At 45.4% G+C, this 21138-nt stretch overlaps 1 protein-coding gene across 1 annotated transcript in view; it reads left to right on the forward strand.

The window, feature by feature from the left end:
* Window positions 1–21138, forward strand: part of svep1 (sushi, von Willebrand factor type A, EGF and pentraxin domain containing 1) — a 131634-nt gene that overhangs the window by 29947 nt on the left and 80549 nt on the right. The window contains exons 2-3 of the mRNA XM_038995253.1: window positions 6385–6640; window positions 8391–8567. Of these exons, the coding sequence (XP_038851181.1) occupies window positions 6385–6640; window positions 8391–8567 (433 nt within the window). The remainder of the gene's footprint in view (window positions 1–6384; window positions 6641–8390; window positions 8568–21138) is intronic.

The raw sequence follows: 21138 nt of genomic DNA on the forward strand, positions 1-21138 counted from the left end.
ATGCAACAGAGCTGCAGGAGTTGTGACCAGTTTTTGTTGGTTATGTTGTCATAGTTGTGTCTAGGGGGGCATATGGGGGAGGGAATGCTGTCACCTCCAGGTAGGTGTTTGTTCCCCTGTGTGCTGAAGGTGTCAGGTGTTTGTCCAGTTCTGGTATTTAGGTCGCCACAGACATTTCCCTGGGTCCAGAAATGATTGATTTCCCCCTCCAGGATGAAGAAGCTGTCATCAAAGTATGGGGATTCTAGTGGGGGGATATTTTTCTCTGTTAAGATCATTTCCTTTTGAATTTCTAGCCAAATGTAAAATGTTCCTGTTTTGATTAATTTAACAGAGTGAGTTAGGTCTGCTCTATACCAAATTAGCATACCCCGTGAATCCCTTCCCTGCTTCACACCTGGTAGTTTGGTGGATGGGACTACCAGCTCTCTGTAACCTAGAGGGCAACCAGTGGGTCCGTCTCCTCTATACCAGGTTTCTTGTGGGATGACAATGTCTCTATTTCTGATTTCTTTGGTGAAGTCCAGGTTCCTGCTCTTTAGGCCAAAGGCAGATGACCTCAGGCCTTGGATATTCCAGGGTGAGATAGTGAGGGCTTTGTGTTCCATAAGGTGTCCAATGTTGTTAGTCGTGTGGTTTGGCCTCGGACCAGTAAGTGTGAGCAGAGCCTGCTGAGCATCTGGTACATGCCATTGGCTTGGGCTAGTGTAAGAGTCCCCAAGTCTAGAACAGACTATGGGAGGCAGACAGTCGTGACTACTTGGAACTCTATTCCACATCAGGTAACTGATGCAAGCAGTAGAATCAGAAGAAAAAAACAGGTAAAAATACACCTTATGGAACAACAGGGACTGTAAGTGTGAGTAGAGCCTGCTGAGCAGCTGGTACTCCCCTTCTCTCTCTCTCTCTCTCTCCCCCCTTCTCTCTTTCTCTCTCTAAAGCTTTGACAGAAATCTAAGCTACAAATACAGACACACTTACAGTTGAAGTTTACATACACCTTAGCCAAATACATTTAAACTCAGTTTTTCACAATTCCTGTCATTTAATCCTAGTAAAAATTCCCTGTCTTAGGTCAGTTAGGATCACCACTTTATTTTAAGAATGTGAAATGTCAGAATAATAGTAGAGAGAAGGATTTATTTCAGCTTTTATTTCTTTCATCATATTCCCAATGGGTCAGAAGTTTACATATACTCAATTAGTATTTGGTAGCATTGCCTTTAAATTGTTTAACTTGTGTCAAACGTTTCGGGTAGCCTTCCACAAGCTTCCCACAATAAGTTGGGTGAATTTTGGCCCATTCCTCCTGACAGAGCTGGTGTAACTGAGTCAGGTTTGTTGGCCTCCTTGCTCGCACACGCGTTTGCAGTTCTGCACAGACATTTTCTATGGGATTGAGGTCAGGGCTTTGTGATGGCCACTCCAATACCTTGACTTGACTTAAGCCATTTTGCCACAACTTTGGAAGTGTGCTTGGGGTCATTGTCCATTTGGAAGACCCATTTTGCGACCAAGCTTTAACTTCCTGACTGATGTCTTGAGATGTTGCTTCAATATATCCACATAATTTTCCTACCTCATGATGCCATCTATTTTGTGAAGTGCACGAGTCCCTAAAGGACAGCAAAGCACCCCCACAACATGATGCTGCCAGCTTGGAAGCCTCCCCCTTTTTCCTCCAAACATAACGATGGTCATTATGGCCAAACAGTTCTATTTTTGTTTCATCAGACCAGAGAACATTTCTCCAAAAAGTACGATCTTTGTCCCCATGTGCGGTGGGCAAACCATAGTCTGTTTTTTTTTATGGCGGTTCTGGAGAAATGGCTTTTCCTTGCTGAGCGGCCTTTCAGGTTATGTCGATATAGGACCCGTTTTACTGTGGATATAGATACTTTTGTACCTGTTTCGTCCAGCATCTTCACAAGGTCCTTCGCTGTTGTTCTGGGATTGATTTGCACTTTTCGCACCAAAGCAAGTTCATCTGTAGGCGACAGAATGCGTCTCCTTCCTGAGCGGTATGCTGAACGTGCTACCTTTAGGCGTTTGGAAATTGCTCCCAAGGATGAACCAGACTTGGCTTGGCTGAGGTCTTGGCTGATTTATTTAGATTTCCCCATGATGTCAAGCAAAGAGGCACTGAGTTTGAAGGTAGGCCTTGAAATACATCCACAGGTACACCTCCAATTGACTCTAAAGCCATGACATCATTTTCTGGAATTTTCCAAGCTGTTTAATAAAGGCACAGTCAACTTAGTGTATGTAAACTTCTGACCCACTGGAATTGTAATACAGTGAATTATAAGTGAAATAATCTGTCTGTAAACAATTTTGGGAAAAATGACTTAAAGTATATGTCCTAACCGACTTGCCAAAACTATAGTTTGTTAACAAGACATTTGTGGAGTGGTTGAAAAACAAGTTTTAATGACTCCAACCTAAGTGTATGTAAACTTCCGACTTCAACTGTACACTATCCTATTGCTGCTGCTTTCTATCTTCCTTGGATGGATGTATCTCACAGTAGGACTTCCTTGGATGGATGTATCTCACAGTAGGACTTTCTTGGATGGAAGTATCTCACAGTAGGCCTGAGGAAATGCATGAGATGTAAAAATGAGTATCAAAGGTTCCACCCCCCCCCCCCCCCCCCTCATTTGGGACACAGACTTTGAGTCCACAGTGACCCAGACTTTGAGTCCACAGTGACCCAGTGATAGGATGTCAGTGGGGTTTGGTGTCTTTGTGGTGTCTCTGGACCGAGAGAGAGATGGCGAGATGGGCAGACTCTGTGGTATGGAGTGTGATACACACACACACACACACACACACGCACACACGCACACACACACACAAATACACACACACACACACACACACACACACACACACACACACACACACACACACACACACACACACACACACACACACACACACACACACACACACACACACACACACACACCAAGGCGTCATGCCAAAAGGAGTGTTTCGCTTGCGAGCTGCCAAATCCTACAATTAGTGAGGCCCACAACTGTTTTATATGCAGGTTGATGTTTATTGTCACGAGTTGTGTCCTGGAGGCAGAACTGAGCGATTTCCCCTTAGATAGGCCAGCTGCAAAGTCAAAATTGGCTACATTATAAATATCTATGAAAACAATAAATTTAAAGGTTAGGGTTAGGCATTAGGGTTAGCAGTGTGGTTAAGGTCAGATATTATGACTTTGTGGCTGTGCCAGCTAGTGACCACTCTGCAGAGCTGCCTTTCGAACAAGATTCATGACGAAAAACTCTAACCTATGTTTTATAAGTGATAGAATAACATTTTGTGTGGATACGTGCATCCGTGCGTGTGTGTAGCTATATATACGATGTATACATACACACACAAAACTAAGTGCATGCTCTTCAACCGATTGCTGCCCGCACCCTCCCGCCTGACTAGCATCACTACTCTGGACGGTTCTGACCTAGAATATGTGGACAACTACAAATACCTAGGTGCCTGGTTAGACTGTAAACTCTCCTTCCAGACTCGCATTAAGCATCTCCAATCCAAAATTAAATATAGAATCAGCTTCCTATTTCGCAACAAAGCCTCCTTCACTCATGCCGCCTTGACTTCGGCGATGTCATTTACAAAATAGCCCCCAACCCTCTACTCAGCAAACTGGATGTAGTCTATCACAGTGCCATCCATTTTGTCACCAAAGCCCCATATACTACCCACCACTGCGACCTGTCTGCTCTCGTTGGCTGGCCCTCACTACATATTCGTCGCCAAACCCACTGGCTCCAGGTCATCTATAAGTCTTTGCTAGGTAAAGCCCCGCCTTATCTCAGCTCACTGGTCACCATAGCAACACCCGTAGCACGCGCTCCAGCAGGTATATTGCACTGGTCATCCCCAAAGCCAACACTTCCTTTGGCCGCCTTTCCTTCCTGTTCTCTGCTGCCAATGACTGGAACGAATTGCAAAAATCTCTGAAGCTGGAGTCGTATATCTCCCTCTCTAACTTCACCCTCTTGCTCTTTTGCACCCCAGTATCTCTACTTGCACATCATCATCTGCACATCTATCACTCCAGTATTAATGCTAAATTGTAATTATTTTCGCCTCTAGGGCCTATTTATTGCCTACCTCCCTACTCTTCTACATTTGCACACACTGTACATAGATTTGCTTATTTTAATTTTATTTTGTGTTATTGACTGTACGTTTGTTTATGTGTAACTTTGTGTTGTTGTTTTTGTTGCACTGCTTTGCTTTATCTTGACCGGGTCGCAGTTGTAAATGAGAACTTGTTCTCAACTGGCCTACCTGGTTAAATAAAGGTGAAAAAAATTAAATAAATAAACACTCAGCGGTGTCACCCCCCTGCTCACCACCAGCCACCAGCCATCGTCTCACACCCCAACACAAACCCTTGCAACCCCACAGACCTTTGAGCACCTCATAAAATACCCTAAAATACCCCAAAACACACACTTCTCTCTCAGTCATCGCTCTCTCTCCTCTACTCCACCCCATCCGGAGCGCAGGCCACAATGACATCACTGTGGTTTGGTGACAGCAGACGGTTTAGGTCCAGGAGAGAACCAGGGAGGGAGAACCAGGGAGGGAGAATCAGCGAGGCCCCTCACCGTAACGAATCAGCCTGCCTGGGTGCACTGACAGCTGGGAGCGGGCGGCAGAGAGGCCTGGAAGGCTGGGATGAGAACCAGGGTGCCTCTCTGGTGACTTTGAAGAGAGGATCAGAGAAGCCAGGCTTTTCCTCCCTCCCCTTCTCTGTCCTCCATCTCTCCATCCTTCCTTCCCTCGCTTCACGGCCTCTGTAATTACTTTACCCCGCCGGAGATGCTTGAAGTGCAGCCAGTTAGACAATAAAGAACAGAACACCAGCTTCCTCTTCCTTTCTTTATTTTCTTTCTCTCCTCCTCCCTCTCCCTCTCTCTCTCTCTCTTTTTTCTCTCTCTCCTCTCTCTCTCTCTTTTCTCTATCTCTCGCTCTCTCCCTCCCACTCTCTCTCTCTCTCTCTCTACCTCTCTCTACTTCTCTCCTTGGTCACGTCCTTACAACCATGTCTCCAATCCTCTCACGTTCACTCTCTCCATTATCTTTCCCTCACTCTCTGTCACACTCTCTCATTTTTCCTCTCCCTCACTCTCTGTCTCACTCTCTCCATTATATAAACGTATTTTATTGAACTACCCTTTAGGCCAACATCTCTCCGTTAATGTCTCACACTCACGCCATCTTGTTTTCACTCCCCCACCTTCTTTATAGTCCTTGTTTTCCCCTTTTCCTCACGTCCATACCATTTAAATTAATTTCATTCCAAATAAACATACCAACTGTAGCAGGCCTGGCTTGCCGTGTTATGTACAGTACAGTAGAGCAGCGCAGACCAGCAGAGCAGATGTCTCTCACACTCTTTCTCTCTCTAGGATTTAACTTCTGGGCTGTGGAAATAATGTTTCTCTGTGTCTTTAATGGCCTGCCTAATTGTACAGGGATTTGTTGCAAACTCCAGCTAAACTTAGTGCATGCGAACCAGACCATGTGTCTAAGGAAAGGGAAAGGGGGATACCTAGTCAGTTGTACAACTGAATGCATTCTACTGAAATGTGTCTTCCGCATTTAACCCAACCCCTCTGAATCAGAGAGGCAGTCCTGTGCTGGGTTCAAATACTATTTGAAATCATTAAAATACTTGGTTTGCTTTAACCTGCCTAGAAAAGCCAGATGGGCAGCATTTACACTTTTGGACTATTCTATTGGTCCCATTTCGCCAGGCAAGCTCCATCAAACGCAGTTAAAGTACTTGAAATTATTTAGAATGGTGTTTGAACCCATGTGTGTGTCTGCAGCAGCTCCACTCTGCTATAACAGGGTTGCTCTAATGTTCTAGTGGTTAGCTGGCTGCTGCTGTAAAGGCTGAATGCATTTGCTATAGACATGGTTACTGTATTCACTTCACCCTGTGCAGTACCTGATGACGATCCAACAACATCCATCATCCATTCACACCTGTATTCATTCTTCAAATCCTCTCATTCTACCACAGCAAATCCATCATCCGTTCACACCTGTATTCATTCTTCAAAACCTCTCATTCAACAACAGCAAATCCACCATTCATTCACACCCTGAATTCATTCTTCCAATCCTCTCATTCCACCATAGCAAATCCACCATCCATTCACACCTGTATTCATTCTTCAAATCCTCTCATTCTTCCACAGCAAATCCACCATCCATTCACACCTGTATTCATTCTTCAAATCCTCTCATTCTTCCACAGCAAATCCACCATCCATTCCTGTATCAATTCTACCAATCTCTTCATTTTCTAATCTTCTCATTCTCCCACAGCAAATCCTGCGTCACTCGCGGGCCAATGCCACCAAGGTGATCTTCCTGATAACGGACGGCTACTCCAACGGGGGCGACCCTCGCCCGGTGGCTGCTGCTCTGAGGGAGCAGGGGGTGGAGATCTACACCCTGGGGATCTGGCAGGGGAACATCAGGGAGTTACATGACATGGCCTCACACCCTAAGGACCAGCACTGCTACCTAGTACACAACTTTGCAGAGTTCGAGGCCCTGGCTCGCCGTGCACTGCACGAAGGTGAGGCGGAAGGGGCACTTGAATAGCCTGGGTACCGGTCTGTTCGTGCTATCTTTTCACTCCTTGTCATTCCTTGTCATGACAAACATGGAATGATAGCACAAACAGACTGGTACCCAGGCTAGCACAAGGAAGTATTGAGTGGGATATATTTTTCTCAACTAAGGTTACAGCAGCCCCATGTGACTAACACACTGGTCAAAACTGGTTGAATGAACGTTGTTTCCACGTCATTTCAAACAAAACAAATCTATGTGATGACGTTGAAACAACGTGGAAAACAGATTGGAATTGCAAAAAGTCATCAACTTAAGGGAATTTCGTCTTTTAACCTGACAACTCAACTAAATGTAAATAAAAACTAATGTTAAACTGACGTCTGCGCCCAGTGGGAAGGTATTTTTAAATTTCAGCGGAATTCCATCCACATCGTGCACACAGTTTGCCCTGTATGTCTCCTGTGTCTAGCCAACACATAACACCATAAAAAAGGAGGTAAAATACATTCTCCATTCCCACAGTCCATGTGAGGGAGCAGAACCCAGAAATAGTACTGGAGTCATCGTTTCTCAGACATCAGTTGCATCGGACCATAAAACAACCACATGCAAGAGCCGAACCGTGAATAGTGTTCCATTTAGGACGTAGCCTATTAGAAACTAGACAGTGGTAAATCACTTCTGTCAGACTGAGAGAGGGATAAGGTTGTCAGAGTGTGAGCCAAGGCAGCCAGTGCATGTTATCAGGGCTCCATGCCGTGTGTCTCTGTTTCAATGACTCCCTCTCCAAGTCTGCTCCCTGGCTCTGCCAACCCCAACCCAAACACCAGTTCCTCAACCCTATAGCCCCAGCTCCAGCCATATCTCCAGCCCCAGCTTCAGCCATATCTTCAGCCCCAGTTTCAGCCATAGCTTCAGCTCCAGTCCCAGTTTCAGCCATATTTTCAGCCCCAGCCACAGTTTCAGCCATAGCTTCAGCTCCAGCCCCAGTTTCAGCCATATTTTCAGCCCCAGCCCGTTTCAGCCATATTTTCAGCCCCAGTCCCAGTTTCAGCCATAGTTTCCACTCCAGCCCTATACCATTGCTTCCATTGCACCAGGCAAGCTCAATTAAGTGTAGCTAAAACATTTGAACCCAGGTCTTTACCCCTGCTGACCCCAAAACCTTGACCGAACACAATCCTCAAACATCTGGCCCACAATGCTCTTTGTTCGGTTCCTACTTCTCAGGAAGAACAATCACTCAGCCAATCCTTCTTCTTTTGTTATTATTTATGAGTGAGGCAGATAAGTTTATCCAGCCCTGGCTTAGCGTAGCCTACATAACATTTTTACTATTACATAATACACATGTTTATACAGTAGTAGGCCAATTTACAGTAATCTACAGGATTGGAATTGACTCCATAGTTTTCAGTAAAATTACTCAGAAAACAGTTTTCTCCCACCAGTGTGCTGACCCAACCAGTGGCCCTTTGGTTTAATTCATTGGTTACCTTCTAATATCACAAATTGTATAGAAAAGACCACACAGGCTCCCTTGACAGGTTTGAGCCCCAGCTCAGTCATCTGTCTGTGCCCCTAAAATCCTTTTTGTCCCTCTCTGACTCCCAAACTTTTCCTTCATCAGAAGAACTATAAGATGCGTAAGAGGAACGGAACTGAGAAAATAAGGTTTATGAAAGAAAAACGTTGCTAATATCCTCTGGTGACCTTTGACCTTTGTGTTTATGACCTTTGTCTCCCCTCAGACCTGCCGACAGGAAGCTACATCCAGGAAGACCTATCCCGCTGCTCGTCCCTGTGCGAGGCCGGAGCGGACTGCTGTGACATCATGGCCAGCTGCAAGTGTGGCACCCACACGGGCCAGTACGACTGTATCTGTGAGAAGGGCCACTACGGCAAGGGGCTGCAGTACGAATGCACAGGTAGGAGGACACAGACACAGGGGAATGGGCCCAGGAAGGATAGACATGTTGACTCTATTCTTGTTGCCTCTAGAATGAATAAGAAAGCATAAAATACACTTCAAACTATAGTCTTCTACTATGCATCTAATGGCATTACTTGAGTTCACACACCACACGTTCTGAGTGCAGAGGTTTCAAGAACCTTTGTTAGTAAGGACATCACCTGGTAATTTGGAGAGTGACATCATCGTGCTGGTTTGAGACAGGATTTCCTCAAGGTGTAGGAGCTGACCCTGGGCTCTGTGTTTCGTTGTGTGTGCGTGTGCGTGTTGACCCTAGACCTATCAGTGTGTAGAGAAGAAGCCTGGCAGGGGTCAGAGAAGCCTGGCAGGAGTCTCTCGCTCTCTCTCTCTCTTGGTCTCTCTCTCTCTCTCTCTCTCTCTCTCTCTCTCTCTCTCTCTCTCTCTCTCTCTCTCTCTCTCTCTCTCACCACCCCCCCCTCTCTCTTGGTCTCTCTCTCTTGGTCTCTCTCTCTCTCTCTCTTGGTCTCTCTCTCTCTATCCCCCTTCTCTCTCTCTATCCCCCTTCTCTCTCTATTTCTCTCTCTCTCTCTCTCTCCATCCCCCTTCTCTCTCTATTTCTCTCTCTCTCTCTCTCTCCATCCCCCTTCTCTCTCTATTTCTCTCTCTCTCTCTCTCCATCCCCCTTCTCTCTCTATTTCTCTCTCTCTCTCTCTCCATCCCCCTTCTCTCTCTATTTCTCTCTCTCTCTCTCTCTCTCTCTCTCCATCCCCCTTCTCTCTCTCTCTCTCTCTCTCTCTCTCTCTCCATCCCCCTTTCGCTCTCTATCTCGCTCTCTCTCCATCCCCCTTCTCTCTCTCTCTCTCTCTCCATCCCCCTTCTCTCTCTATTTCTCTCTCTCTCTCTCCATCCCCCTTCTCTCTCTATTTCTCTCTCTCTCTCTCTCTCTCCATCCCCCTTCTCTCTCTCTCTCTCTCTCTCTCTCTCTCTCTCTCTCTCTCTCTCTCTCTCTCTCTCTCTCTCTCTCTCTCTCTCTCTCTCTCTCTCTCTCTCTCTCTCTCTCTCTCCGCCCCCCTTCTCTCTCTCCACCCTCTCTGTCTCTCTCCTTCCCTCTCTGTGTCTCTGCCCCCATCCTCAGCTGAGCATACACACACGTTTACATGTACATTGCTTCCAGCTTAACACATTCTAACCTCTTTCATTCTCTCCTGTGTAAGCATGTCTGACCTCTTCAGAATCTGTGTTAGATGTAGGAGAACATTAGCAGACATTACAAAGACATTTGTTGAAAGACAGTCTAGTCTGAGGCAGCCCAACAACACGTCTGGGCCGACGATTTAATCAACTGGCTCCTCAGTGAACAACACAGTTAGTAAGCTCTGCAGTTAGGAGACTGCAGAACGAAAAACAAACAACGGGCCACACGATGACTGACAGCTGTATTAACCATCAGCATTGTTGGATACCGATCACCCGTAACCCAGAGGGGCGGGAGGGAAGGCGCCAGTAGCAAATCAGATGATTATCCCATTTTCTAATTGGACTGAAACTAGCCAACAATCTTCTCTTCTTTACAGGAGTAAATGGGTAACAATCAAGGCTGTTTTCTCTCTATGGGTCTCTCTAGATTGCAGGGACCATTTTGTGCACACTATTAGCACAATGTGCACAGTTCTGTTCGAGCCCAGCACTAGCACACCTGGTTCAACAAATGAGGGGGCTTGATGATTAGCTGAATTAGTTGTGCTGTTACTGCTAGGTTAGAACAAAAATGTAACACCGCCCCTGAAATATGTTGAGAGGAGAGACCATCGGGTTCATCAAGGAGAACGCCTCCCAAATCACAATCAGATGTCAAGACAAAAGGCAGTCTGCTTATTAATTGCTGTTTCACGGTTTAATTAATTGCAGAGAGCAGACTGTGTGCGTGTGTGTGTGTGTGTGTGTGTAAGCAGACAGACAGACATCTAGGCTCTAAGGGAGGAAGACGCCGTGTGACGCTAAACTAGACCACACTGCTTCCTGTCTCTGTCTGTCTAGCCGTCTCAAATTCAAATCTGCACCTCCAAGCCAGTTCCACTTCCTCTGTATTCTGGGACTGGTTTAGACCTGGGACACCAGGTGGGTGTAATTCATTATCAGGTAGAACAGAAAACCAGCAGTAATGTGGTAAGATTTGAATATTCCTGGTCTAGCCGACAGGCAGGCAAATCTCTATGACCATAACAAATCTCTACCATTACTTTCAAATGCCCAAGGCATAAAACCTGATATATTCTATAGATAAATGTGCTACTGTATACAAACCTTTGTTGAAATGGACTTTCGGAACGATAACAACAACAGCCACTCACAGTATATGATTCAGACCCACATACTGGTCATCATCAGACATAAAACTCAGGATTTGATATTGATGTTGGTGTTGTGTTTCTGGGTGTCTCTGAAACACCACCGGGCTTGGTCTAGCGATTGGTGTTGTTGGAGTTGTGGGTAGCGTCTGTGCTTTAGCATTGCCAGGGGTCTAAGTAGGTAGTCAGTGTCAGCACCGCTGGACTGTGCTGTTGTTGGCAGAGATAGTGTTGTCTAAACTTTAGACTGGAGACTGGAAGTTCTGGAGTATTTGGATGGTTGGGGACCTGATATTGTAGATGGAATGTTCAATGGCGCCGAAGAGGACAGCGTTTTACATGTGCTATTATATGTGCGTTTTACATGTGCTGTTTTACATGTGCTATTATGTTTTACATGTGCTACATGTGCTACTATTATTATATTTTTTGCGTTGTTTGTAACTTATTTTTTAAACTTATTTTGTACATAATGTCGCTGCTACCGTCCCTTATAATCAAAAATAACTTTTGGACATCAGAACAGCGATTACTCACCTCGAACTGGAAGAAGCTTTTTCCTTTAACGAGTCCGACGAGAAGGATATACTGCTCTCCCGGGAACAGGCCCAAAACTCAGTCATTTGCGTGAAGAAAAGACGGAGAAAAAAGGGGCGGAGGTCGGGCTGCCTTCTGAGAATTCGTAGGCGAGCGAGTAAACTCCCACTGCCCATTTTATTGGCCAACGTGCAATCATTGGAAAATAAAATCGATGACCTACGATCAAGATTATCCTACCAACGGGACATTAAAAACGGTAATATCTTTTGTTTCACCGAGTCGTGGCTGAACAACGACACAGATAATATAGAGCTGGCGGGAGTTTTCCATGCACCGGCAGAACAGAGAAGCTACGTCTGGTAAAATGAGGGGTGGGGGGGTGTGTCTATTTGTCAATAACAGCTGGTGATCAATGTATAATATTAAAAAAGTCTCGGTATTGGTATTGCTCGCCTGAGTACCTTATGATAAGCTTTAGACCATACTATCTACCAAGAGAGTTCTCATCTATATTATTCGTAGCCGTTTATTTACCACCACAGACCAATGCTGGCACTAAGACCGCACTCAACCAACTCTATAAGCTCATAAGCAAACAATGTTCCGGGATTCATCCAACGACATTGAGGAATATACCACCTCAGTCATCGGCTTCATCAATAAGTGCATCGACGACGTCATCCCCACGGTGACCATACGTACATATCCTAACCAGAAGCCATGGATTACAGGCAACATCCGCATCAAGCTAAAGGCTAGAGCTGCCGCTTTCAAGGAGCGTGACATTAATCCGGATGCTTATAAGAAATCCCGCTATGCCCTCAGACGAACCATCAAACAAGCAAAGAGTCAATACAGGATTAAGATTGAATCCTACTACACCGGCTCTGACACTCGTCGGATGTGGCAAGGCTTGAAAACTTTTACGGACTACAAAGGGAAACCCAGACGCGAGCTGCCCAGTGACGGGAGCCTACCAGTCGAGCTAAATGCCTTTTATGCTCACTTTGAGGCAAACAACACTGAAGCATGCACGATAGCACCAGCTGTTCTGGACGACTGTGTGATAATGTTCTCGGTAGCCGATGTGAGCAAGACCTTTAAACAGGTCAACATTCACAAAGCCGCAGGGCCAGACGGATTACCAAGACGTGTACTCAAAGCATGCGTGGACCAACTGTCAAGTGTCTTCACTGACATTTTCAACCTCTCCCTGACCGAGTCTGTAATACCTACGAGCCACTGCCTGTTCACCCCGCTACCATCCAGAAGGTGAGGTCAGCACAGGTGCATCAATGATGGGACCGAGAGACTGAAAAATAGCTTCTATCTCAAGTCCATCAGACTGTTAAACAGCTATCTCTAACACAGAGAGGCTGCTGCCTACATACAGACTTGAAATAATTGGCCACTTTAGCAAATAGATCACTAGTCAGTTTAAAAATGCCACTTTAATAATGTTTACATATCTTGCATTACTCATCCTGTATACTGTATTTTTATACATCTATTGCATCTTGCCTACGCCGCTTGATCATCGCTCATCCATTATATTTATATAATCTTATTCCATCCCTTTACTTAGATTCGTGTGTATAGGTAGTTGTTGTGGAATTGTTAGATTACTTGTTAGACATTACTGCACTGTCGGAACTACAGGCACAATCATTTCGCTACACTCACAATAACATCTGCTAAGCATGTGTATGTGACCAATACAATTTGATTTGATTTGATACATGTTTCAAACAGACCACCATAGTCCCTGTGCCCAAGGAAGCAAAGGTAAATCACTACCGCCTTGTAGCACTCACGTTGGTAGCCATGAAGTGCTTTGAAAGGCTAGTCATGGCTCACATCAACAGCATCCTCCTGTATAGACCCACTCCAATTCGCATACCGCCCCAACAGATCTACAGATGACACAATCTCAATAGCACTCCACACTGCCCTTTCCCACATGGGCAAAAGGAACACCTATATGAGAATGCTGTTGATTGACTACAGCTCAGCGTTCAACACCATAGTGCCCTCAAAGCTCATCACTAAGCTAAGGACCCTGGGACTAAACACCTCCCTCTGCAACTGGATCCTGGACTTCCTGACGGGCTGCCCCCAGGTGGTAAGGGTAGGTAACAACACCCGCCACACTGATACTCAACACTGGGACCCCTCAGGGGTGTGTACTTAGTCACCTCCTGTACTCCCTGTTCACCCACGACTGCGTGGCCACACACAACTCCAACACCATCATTAAGTTGGTTGACGACACAACAGTGGTAGGTCGACAACGATGAGACAGCCTATAGGGAGGAGGTCAGAGACCTGGCAGTGTGGTGCCAGGACAACAACCTCTCCCTCAATGTGAGCAAGACAAAGGAGCTGATCATGGACTACAGGAAAAGGCGGGCCGAACAGGCCCCCATTAACATCGACGGGGCTGTAGTGGAGCGGGTCGAGAGTTTTAAGTTCCTTGGTGTCCACATCACCAACAAACTATCATGGTCCAAACAAACCAAGACAGTTGTGAAGAGGGCACGACAACACCTTTTCCCCCTCAGGAGACTGAAAAGATTTGGCATGGTTCCCCAGGTTCTCAAAAAGTTCTACAGCTGCACCATCGAGAGCATCCTGACCGGTTGCATCACCGCCTGGTATGGCAACTGCTCAGCATCTGACCGTAAGGTGCAACAGAGGGTAGTGCGTATGGCCCAGTACATCACTGGGGCCAAGCATCCTGCCATCCAGGACCAATATAACAGGCGGTGTCAGAAGAAAGCCCAAAAAATGGTCAAAGACTCCAGTCATCCAAGTCATAGATTGTTTTCTTTGCTACCGCACGGCAAGTGGTACCGGAGCACCAAGTCTAGGACCAAAAGGCTCCTTAACAGCTTCTACCCCCAGCCATAAGACTGCTGAACAATTAATCTAATGACCACTGGACTATTTACATTGACACCCCCCCCCCCATTTGTTTTGTACACTGCTGCTACTCGCTGCTTATTATCTATGCATAGTCACTTCCCCTCTACCTACGTGTACAAATGACCTCGACTAACCTGTTCCCACGCACGTTGACTCGGTACCAGTACCCCCTGTATATAGCCTCGTTATTGTTATTTTATTGTGTTACTTTTTATAATTTCTTACTTTAGTTTATTTGGTAAATATTTTCTTAACTCTTCTTGAACTGCGCTGTTGGTTAAAGGCTTGTAAGTAAGCATTTCACGGTAATGTCTACACTTGTTATATTCGGCCCATATGACAAATAATGTTTTATTTTTATAGCTCCCCTCCCATGTTCCCGGCACACCCTATTTGATTTGAATGTAGTGTCTGGAATGTAGTGACATAGATAGGACTTTGTGTTGCTTCCATAGATCCCCCTTCCTCCTCGGCCACCCGCTCAGTTATTAGCCGGATCCCAGATCTGTTTGTGCTGTCTTGACAATGACCATAGAAGCTGGTAAGACAGCACAACCAGATCTCGGATCAGGCTAGTCAGCTACAGGACTCAACGGGAAAACATGACACAGAGCGGATTCCTAATGCATACCAAAGGCTGTTATCAGGACTAGCCAGAGTGTGGTGGATGCAGTGCAACATCTCTTTCTCTCCCCTTGGCTGGACTATCACAGCCTGGGAGGCCTGGGGGAAAGAGGGGGAGACTCCTGGACTGTGTCACAGTAGCACAAGCTGAACGTGTATATTTTCAGCCTGATCTTTTGTTCCTCTCTATTTGGGGTGAGAGAAAGGAGAAAAAAGAGTGAGAGAAAAAATGAAAGGGGCAAACAAACAAAGAGAGTGAGAGGGAGAGTAATGAGGTAGAAGGTTAGAGTTATAGCTCCGGGATTAGCTTATCCGTCTTCCTTAAATCAGTGGTTATCAACTGGTTTTGCCTTGGGACCCAAATTGAACCTGATTGTCTTAGGCGCGACCCAATATTCGCGTCCTGTTTTTTTGTTGTTGCCTAAATGCAATCTGGAAGATTTTTTTTTGAAGCTATATTGATAGTAAATGTAGGAATTATAAAGGACAGAGGAACAACATTCTCATCTTTTTAATTGTCATTAATAAAATGTTGCCCAAATTCTTGATGAAGAATGTTAATAAGTTTGAGTCCACACAATCAACCAAACCTGCTAAATAGCGAAGCTATTTGCTCTATATTAAACATACTGTGATTGAAGAAAAATAGTTCAATAATTATTTTTTTAAATGTAGGTTCATTATCATTTCTACACACTTTCTACCTGGTTTTAGTTGTTTAAGTTCAGAGTATTTCTTAGTTTTTAAAAAATCGACCAAAAATCTTTAAAAATAGTCAAAACCTCCCATTCAAAATCTTCCATGAGACAAATTTGGGTTACAACCCACCAGTTGAGAATCGCTGCCCTAAATCACTTTAAATTGTTTATCAGCCCTGCTTATGTCCAAGATGGGTTGTGTGTGTGTGTGTGAGCGTGTGTGAGCATGTGTGTGTGTGCGTGACGTGTGCCAGCTTGAGTCTACCGTGAACCCAGGACTCCGTCTCGCTTCACGGAGGGGGGGGGGGGGGGGGGGGGGGGGGGTTATTTCCTCTAAGCTCACAATGTAAATATTTGCTCTCGTCAGACTGGTCCGATGAGATTCCAGGAGGAGGAAGTCTTGAGGTCCACATAAATCAGACGCTCGAATAAAAGTGACAAAAACGAGAAAAAGGATAGGAATCTTGGATATGCTGGAAAGGATAGAGAATTCCAGGGAAGAGGATGAATGCTGCAATCGTCGTCGTCCTCCTCCTCCTCCTCCTCCTCCCCCTCCTCTCCTCTCCTCTAACCCCCTGTTACGTCTCCTGTGTGCAGTACTAATAATGTAGTGTAAATGCGATCGGGACAAGCGTTTGGTATGGGACTAGAGGAATGCATGAGAAGCCCTAACAGTCCATTCATTATCCGACTCTCTCCAGCTCTTCTCTCCCCGCATTCTCACAGACTCTTGTGTCAGACAACAGCTACAATGTTCCCTATCTCAAAGGTTATGTCCCAGTTATCTCTCCTTCTTCCTGAAGTATGCACTTGTTCACTCCCCTTCACTGACTTCAAAGGAAATTTAAAAAAAGATGGTGTAAACGCCCACTAGCCCAATTACTATTTGGGACGCACCCAGCCACCCACTGAGTTGTGGATCAGGCAGGTCAAACAGACAGACAACAGCTACAGTGTACCCCATCTCAGGGTGAAAGACAATTGGTTCCAGAGATGGCCCCGATACATAGAGAGAGAACAACCGGACTCTGGCTGATTGATGTACTCCTGTCCTTATCCAGCGAGTCAGTGAGTTGCTTAGAGAGACGAAGGATCGGCAACAGAGCTACGGTCCGTAGAGAGAGAATCACTGGGAGAGTGTGAGCTTCAGTTCAGGGGTGTAAACTAGTCCTGAGCCAGACATAAAGTGATAAAATGCTCAAACTTTTCCGCTGTACTTTTGAGGCCTCCCAAATCTGAAAATCCAGATTCTGGCAAACACCAATAGCACTGTCTTGCCAATGACCTGCTTTGCGTTTTGGTTAGCCAACGTAAACCAAACATTTGTCTTTTATATTGAGCAATTTCACTCGTAGCTAATCTGAACCCAGGTCAGTTCTGATGTTACCGGGATCAGACATAGACCCCTTTTTCTGTTTTGACTTATATTCATATACACTACTTGCTATGGCCCATTCATACAAAAACAATAACTACTATAGAAGTAATATGATAGATGGGGGTCTGGAGCTTGCCTTAGGAAGCAATACAATACACGTGTTTACATTGTCAGACGACACCCTACACACACTTCTTCAGGTGTGTGTGTGTGTGTGTATGCGTTTGCCTGTTTACATGTGTGTGTGTGTCTGCTAAGGTTATGTAAACGTTACCATGAAGGATCTCTTCCTAACTATGAGGCTCTAACCCCCCCACCCCACCCTCCCCAACAACCAATGGCAATGCGTCCACAGAAAGAAAGAAAAAACTGACCAAAGTCAACAAGTTGCTCAACAAACGTCGGCGTGACGGTCCAAAAAACTTCTTCTTTTTTTGGCAGTGGAGACCGTCCTGGCGAATGCCTGAGATTCTCTGAGGATACTTAGAAGTTGGAGGGTCAAGAGGGGGCCTCCTCATTTCTTAAATTGATGGGTTGGAGGTTTAGTTTTGTGTTTTTTTCTGTAGCTGTTGTTATTTATGTGAGGACTGGAGGAGATTTTTTGGGAGGGGGGCTCTGTTGTTGTGGAGGGGGCTGATGCCCCTAGCAGTCAATGGGTGGACGGTGCCAGACTGGACTGGCGCCATCACCCCTGAGAGAGACAGAGCCTATTTGCTGAGTTATTGGCTTGAGAGTTATGCAGAGAGATTCGCTCTATATCTATCATGACACAAGGCGAGACCCAGATGCAGACACAGGAGGCAGATGGTTGGAGTCTTACCCTATTGGATTAATAAATATTGTAAGGCAAGAGAATGGTTGTGGACAGGAAAAAGGGTCAAAACCAGTTCAGAGTCCAAAAGGTACCGAAGGGCAGGCAGAATCAAGGTCAGGGCAGGCAGGATGATCAGGCAGGCGGGAAAGTAGTTCGGCGTCAGGCAGGGGTCAAAACCGGGAAAACGATCATTAAAAAAAAACACAAACTGAGTACTGGGAAAAACACGCTGGTTGACTTGACTAACATACAAGCAGAACTGGCACAGAGGAAACACAGGGATAAATACACTGGGGAGAATAAGCGACACCTGGAGGGGGTGGAGACAATCACAAGGACAGGTGAAACAGATCAGGGCGGGACAATATCAAGCTTTAGTTGTTTCAGTTATTGAGAGAATTTGTGTCTCCCAGAGTTAGGGCTGGATTAAGAAATCATAGGCTCCTGGGCTTTGGGTTTTTATAGCTCCCCTCCCATGTTCCCGGCACACCCTAATTTTCTGTGAACAAATCCAGGCACAAAGATGCAATTCGGTGCAATAATACTTAAACCATAACATTTGAAATGTGGCATAGGATACAGTTGAGCAGAGGCATTTTCAGGATTTCCACACATGGGGATTTCTTTTTTGCTGGGTCCGTAAAACAATTGGCCTTTCACGAATGCATTTCATGCAATTCTATGTCATTTACATGACAGGAGACATCAGAATCTAAGATACTGTTCGCTCAAAATTGGGTGTTGTTCAGAAAATATTGTATCTACTGGTTCTGCAGATTAGTGTTCTCTTTTCAGCAGTTTGCTTTCCAAACTGTACGTTTTTCCCGCGATAGTATTTTGAAATGTGGCGAACTGACAGCCTCAACCAACCATAGAAATATAATCCATAGATGGCAGTTCCCATTCAAGTCAGGACTGGCAGCCATTGCTAGTGTACCCATGAGTTTAATAGTCAAATTGCCAGGGTAAGAGGTTCCAAAAGCCTTCTATGGATTATAAACTCAGCAAAAAAAGAAACGTCCTCTCACTGTCAACTGCGTTTATTTTCAGCAAACTTAATTAACATGTGTAAATATTTGTATGAACATAACAAGATTCAACAACTGAGACATAAACTGAACAAGTCCACAGACATGTGACAAACAGAAATTGAATAATGTGTCCCTGAGCAAAGGGGGGGTCAAAATCAAAAGTAACAGTCAGTATCTGGTGTGGCCACCAGCTGCATTAAGTAATGCAGTGCATCTCCTCCTCATGGACTACACCAGATTTGCCAGTTCTTGCTGTGAGATGTTACTCCACTCTTCCACCAAGGCACCTGCAAGTCCCTGGACTTTTCTGGGGGGAATGGCCCTAGCCCTCACCCTCCGATCCAACAGGTCCCAGACGTGCTCAATGGGATTGAGATCCGGGCTCTTCGCTGGTCATGACAGAACACTGACATTCCTGTCTTGCAGGAAATCGCGCACAGAACGAGCAGTATGGCTGGTGGCGTTGTCATGCTGGAGGGTCATGTCAGGATGAGCCTGCAGGAAAGGTACCACATGAGGGAGGAGGATGTCTTCCCTGTAACGCACAGCGTTGAGATTGCCTGCAATGACAACAAGCTCAGTCCGATGATGCTGTGACACACCGCCCCCAGACCATGACGTACCCTCCACCTCCAAATCGATCCCGCTCCAGAGTACAGGCCTCGGTGTAACGCTCATTCCTTCGACGATAAACTCATATCCGACCATCACCCCTGGTGAGACAAAACCGCGACTCGTCAGTGAAAAGCACTTTTTGCCAGTCCTGTCTGGTCCAGCGACGGTGGGTTTGTGCCCATAGACAACGTTATTGCCAGGGATGTCTGGTGAGGACCTGCCTTACAACAGGCCTACAAGCCCTCAGTCCAGCCTCTCTCAGCCTATTGCGGACAATCTGAGCACTGATGGAGCAGCCTATTGCGGACAATCTGAGCACTGATGGAGGGATTGCGCGTTCCTGGTGTAACTCGGGCAGTTGTTGTTGCCAACCTGTACCTGTCCCGCAGGTGGGATGTTTGGATGTACCGATCCTGTGCAGGTGTTGTTACACGTGGTCTGCCACTGCGAGGACGATCAGCTGTCCGTCCTGTCTCCCTGTAATCGCTGTCTTAGGCGTCTCACAGTACGGACATTGCAATTTATTGCCCTGGCCACATCTGCAGTCCTCATGCCTCCTTGCAGCATGCCTAAGGCACGTTCACGCAGATGAGCAGGGAGCCTGGGCATCTTTCTTTTGGTGTTTTTCATAGTCAGTAGAAAGGCCTCTTTAGTATCCAAAGTTTTCATAACTGTGACCTTAATTGCCTTAAAGCTGTTAGTGTCTTAACTACCGTTCCACAGGTGCATGTTCATTAATTGTTTATGGTTCATTGAACAAGCATGGGAAACAGTGTTTAAACCCTTTACAATGAAGATCTGTGAAGTTATTTGGATTTTTACGAATTATCTATGAAAGACAGGGTCCTGAAAAAGGGACGTTTCTTTTTTTGCTGAGTTTATGTCATGGCCACAACGCAACAAGGTGTTATGGTGTGGTGTGCATTTTCCTGCCATGGTTTAGGTCCACTTGTAGAATCTATGCCAAGGCACATTGAAGCTTTTCTGGTAGCTCGCGGTGGCCCAACACCCTATTAAGTTTCAAGTGTTATTAGTTGTATGTATGGGATACGCACGGTATACGTCGTCCAACAAAATGCTTACTTGCAGGTTCCTTCTCGACAATGCACTTAATCCAGAAATTTCTCCAAGTTTCACCATCATTTTCAAGTCATTTTGATGCTTTGTTACCGTCAACCCTGTTAGAGGCCCAACAGTAACCTTATCAGTTTGATATTATATGTGAGTTTATTTGTACAAGGATACCTGATCAATTACATCATTTTGGATTTATCTCAAACGTGATTTTAAATAGTTAGGCAGTGACGTACTAGTAAGGATAAATTATCTTACTTCATAGGATTTTATTGCCTGAGATGAGAAAAGGTGTTTTTCCGTAGGCTAAACACATCCTCCATGCAAATCAATGGTGAATGAAGAGATATTATAAAGTGAATTTCTTAAAAAGTTTGCATGTCCAAAAAGCACCCGTTTTGTGGAACAACCCACAGGCACTAATTAGATAATTAGATATCAGATCAGCTCTGAAAAATATCTGATGTGAAAGGATTTGATATTGGGAAAAAGATCAGAATTGGGCTGCCTGTATAAGTG

Source organism: Salvelinus namaycush, chromosome 6 (assembly GCF_016432855.1).
Source record: "Salvelinus namaycush isolate Seneca chromosome 6, SaNama_1.0, whole genome shotgun sequence".
NCBI lineage: Eukaryota > Metazoa > Chordata > Actinopteri > Salmoniformes > Salmonidae > Salvelinus > Salvelinus namaycush.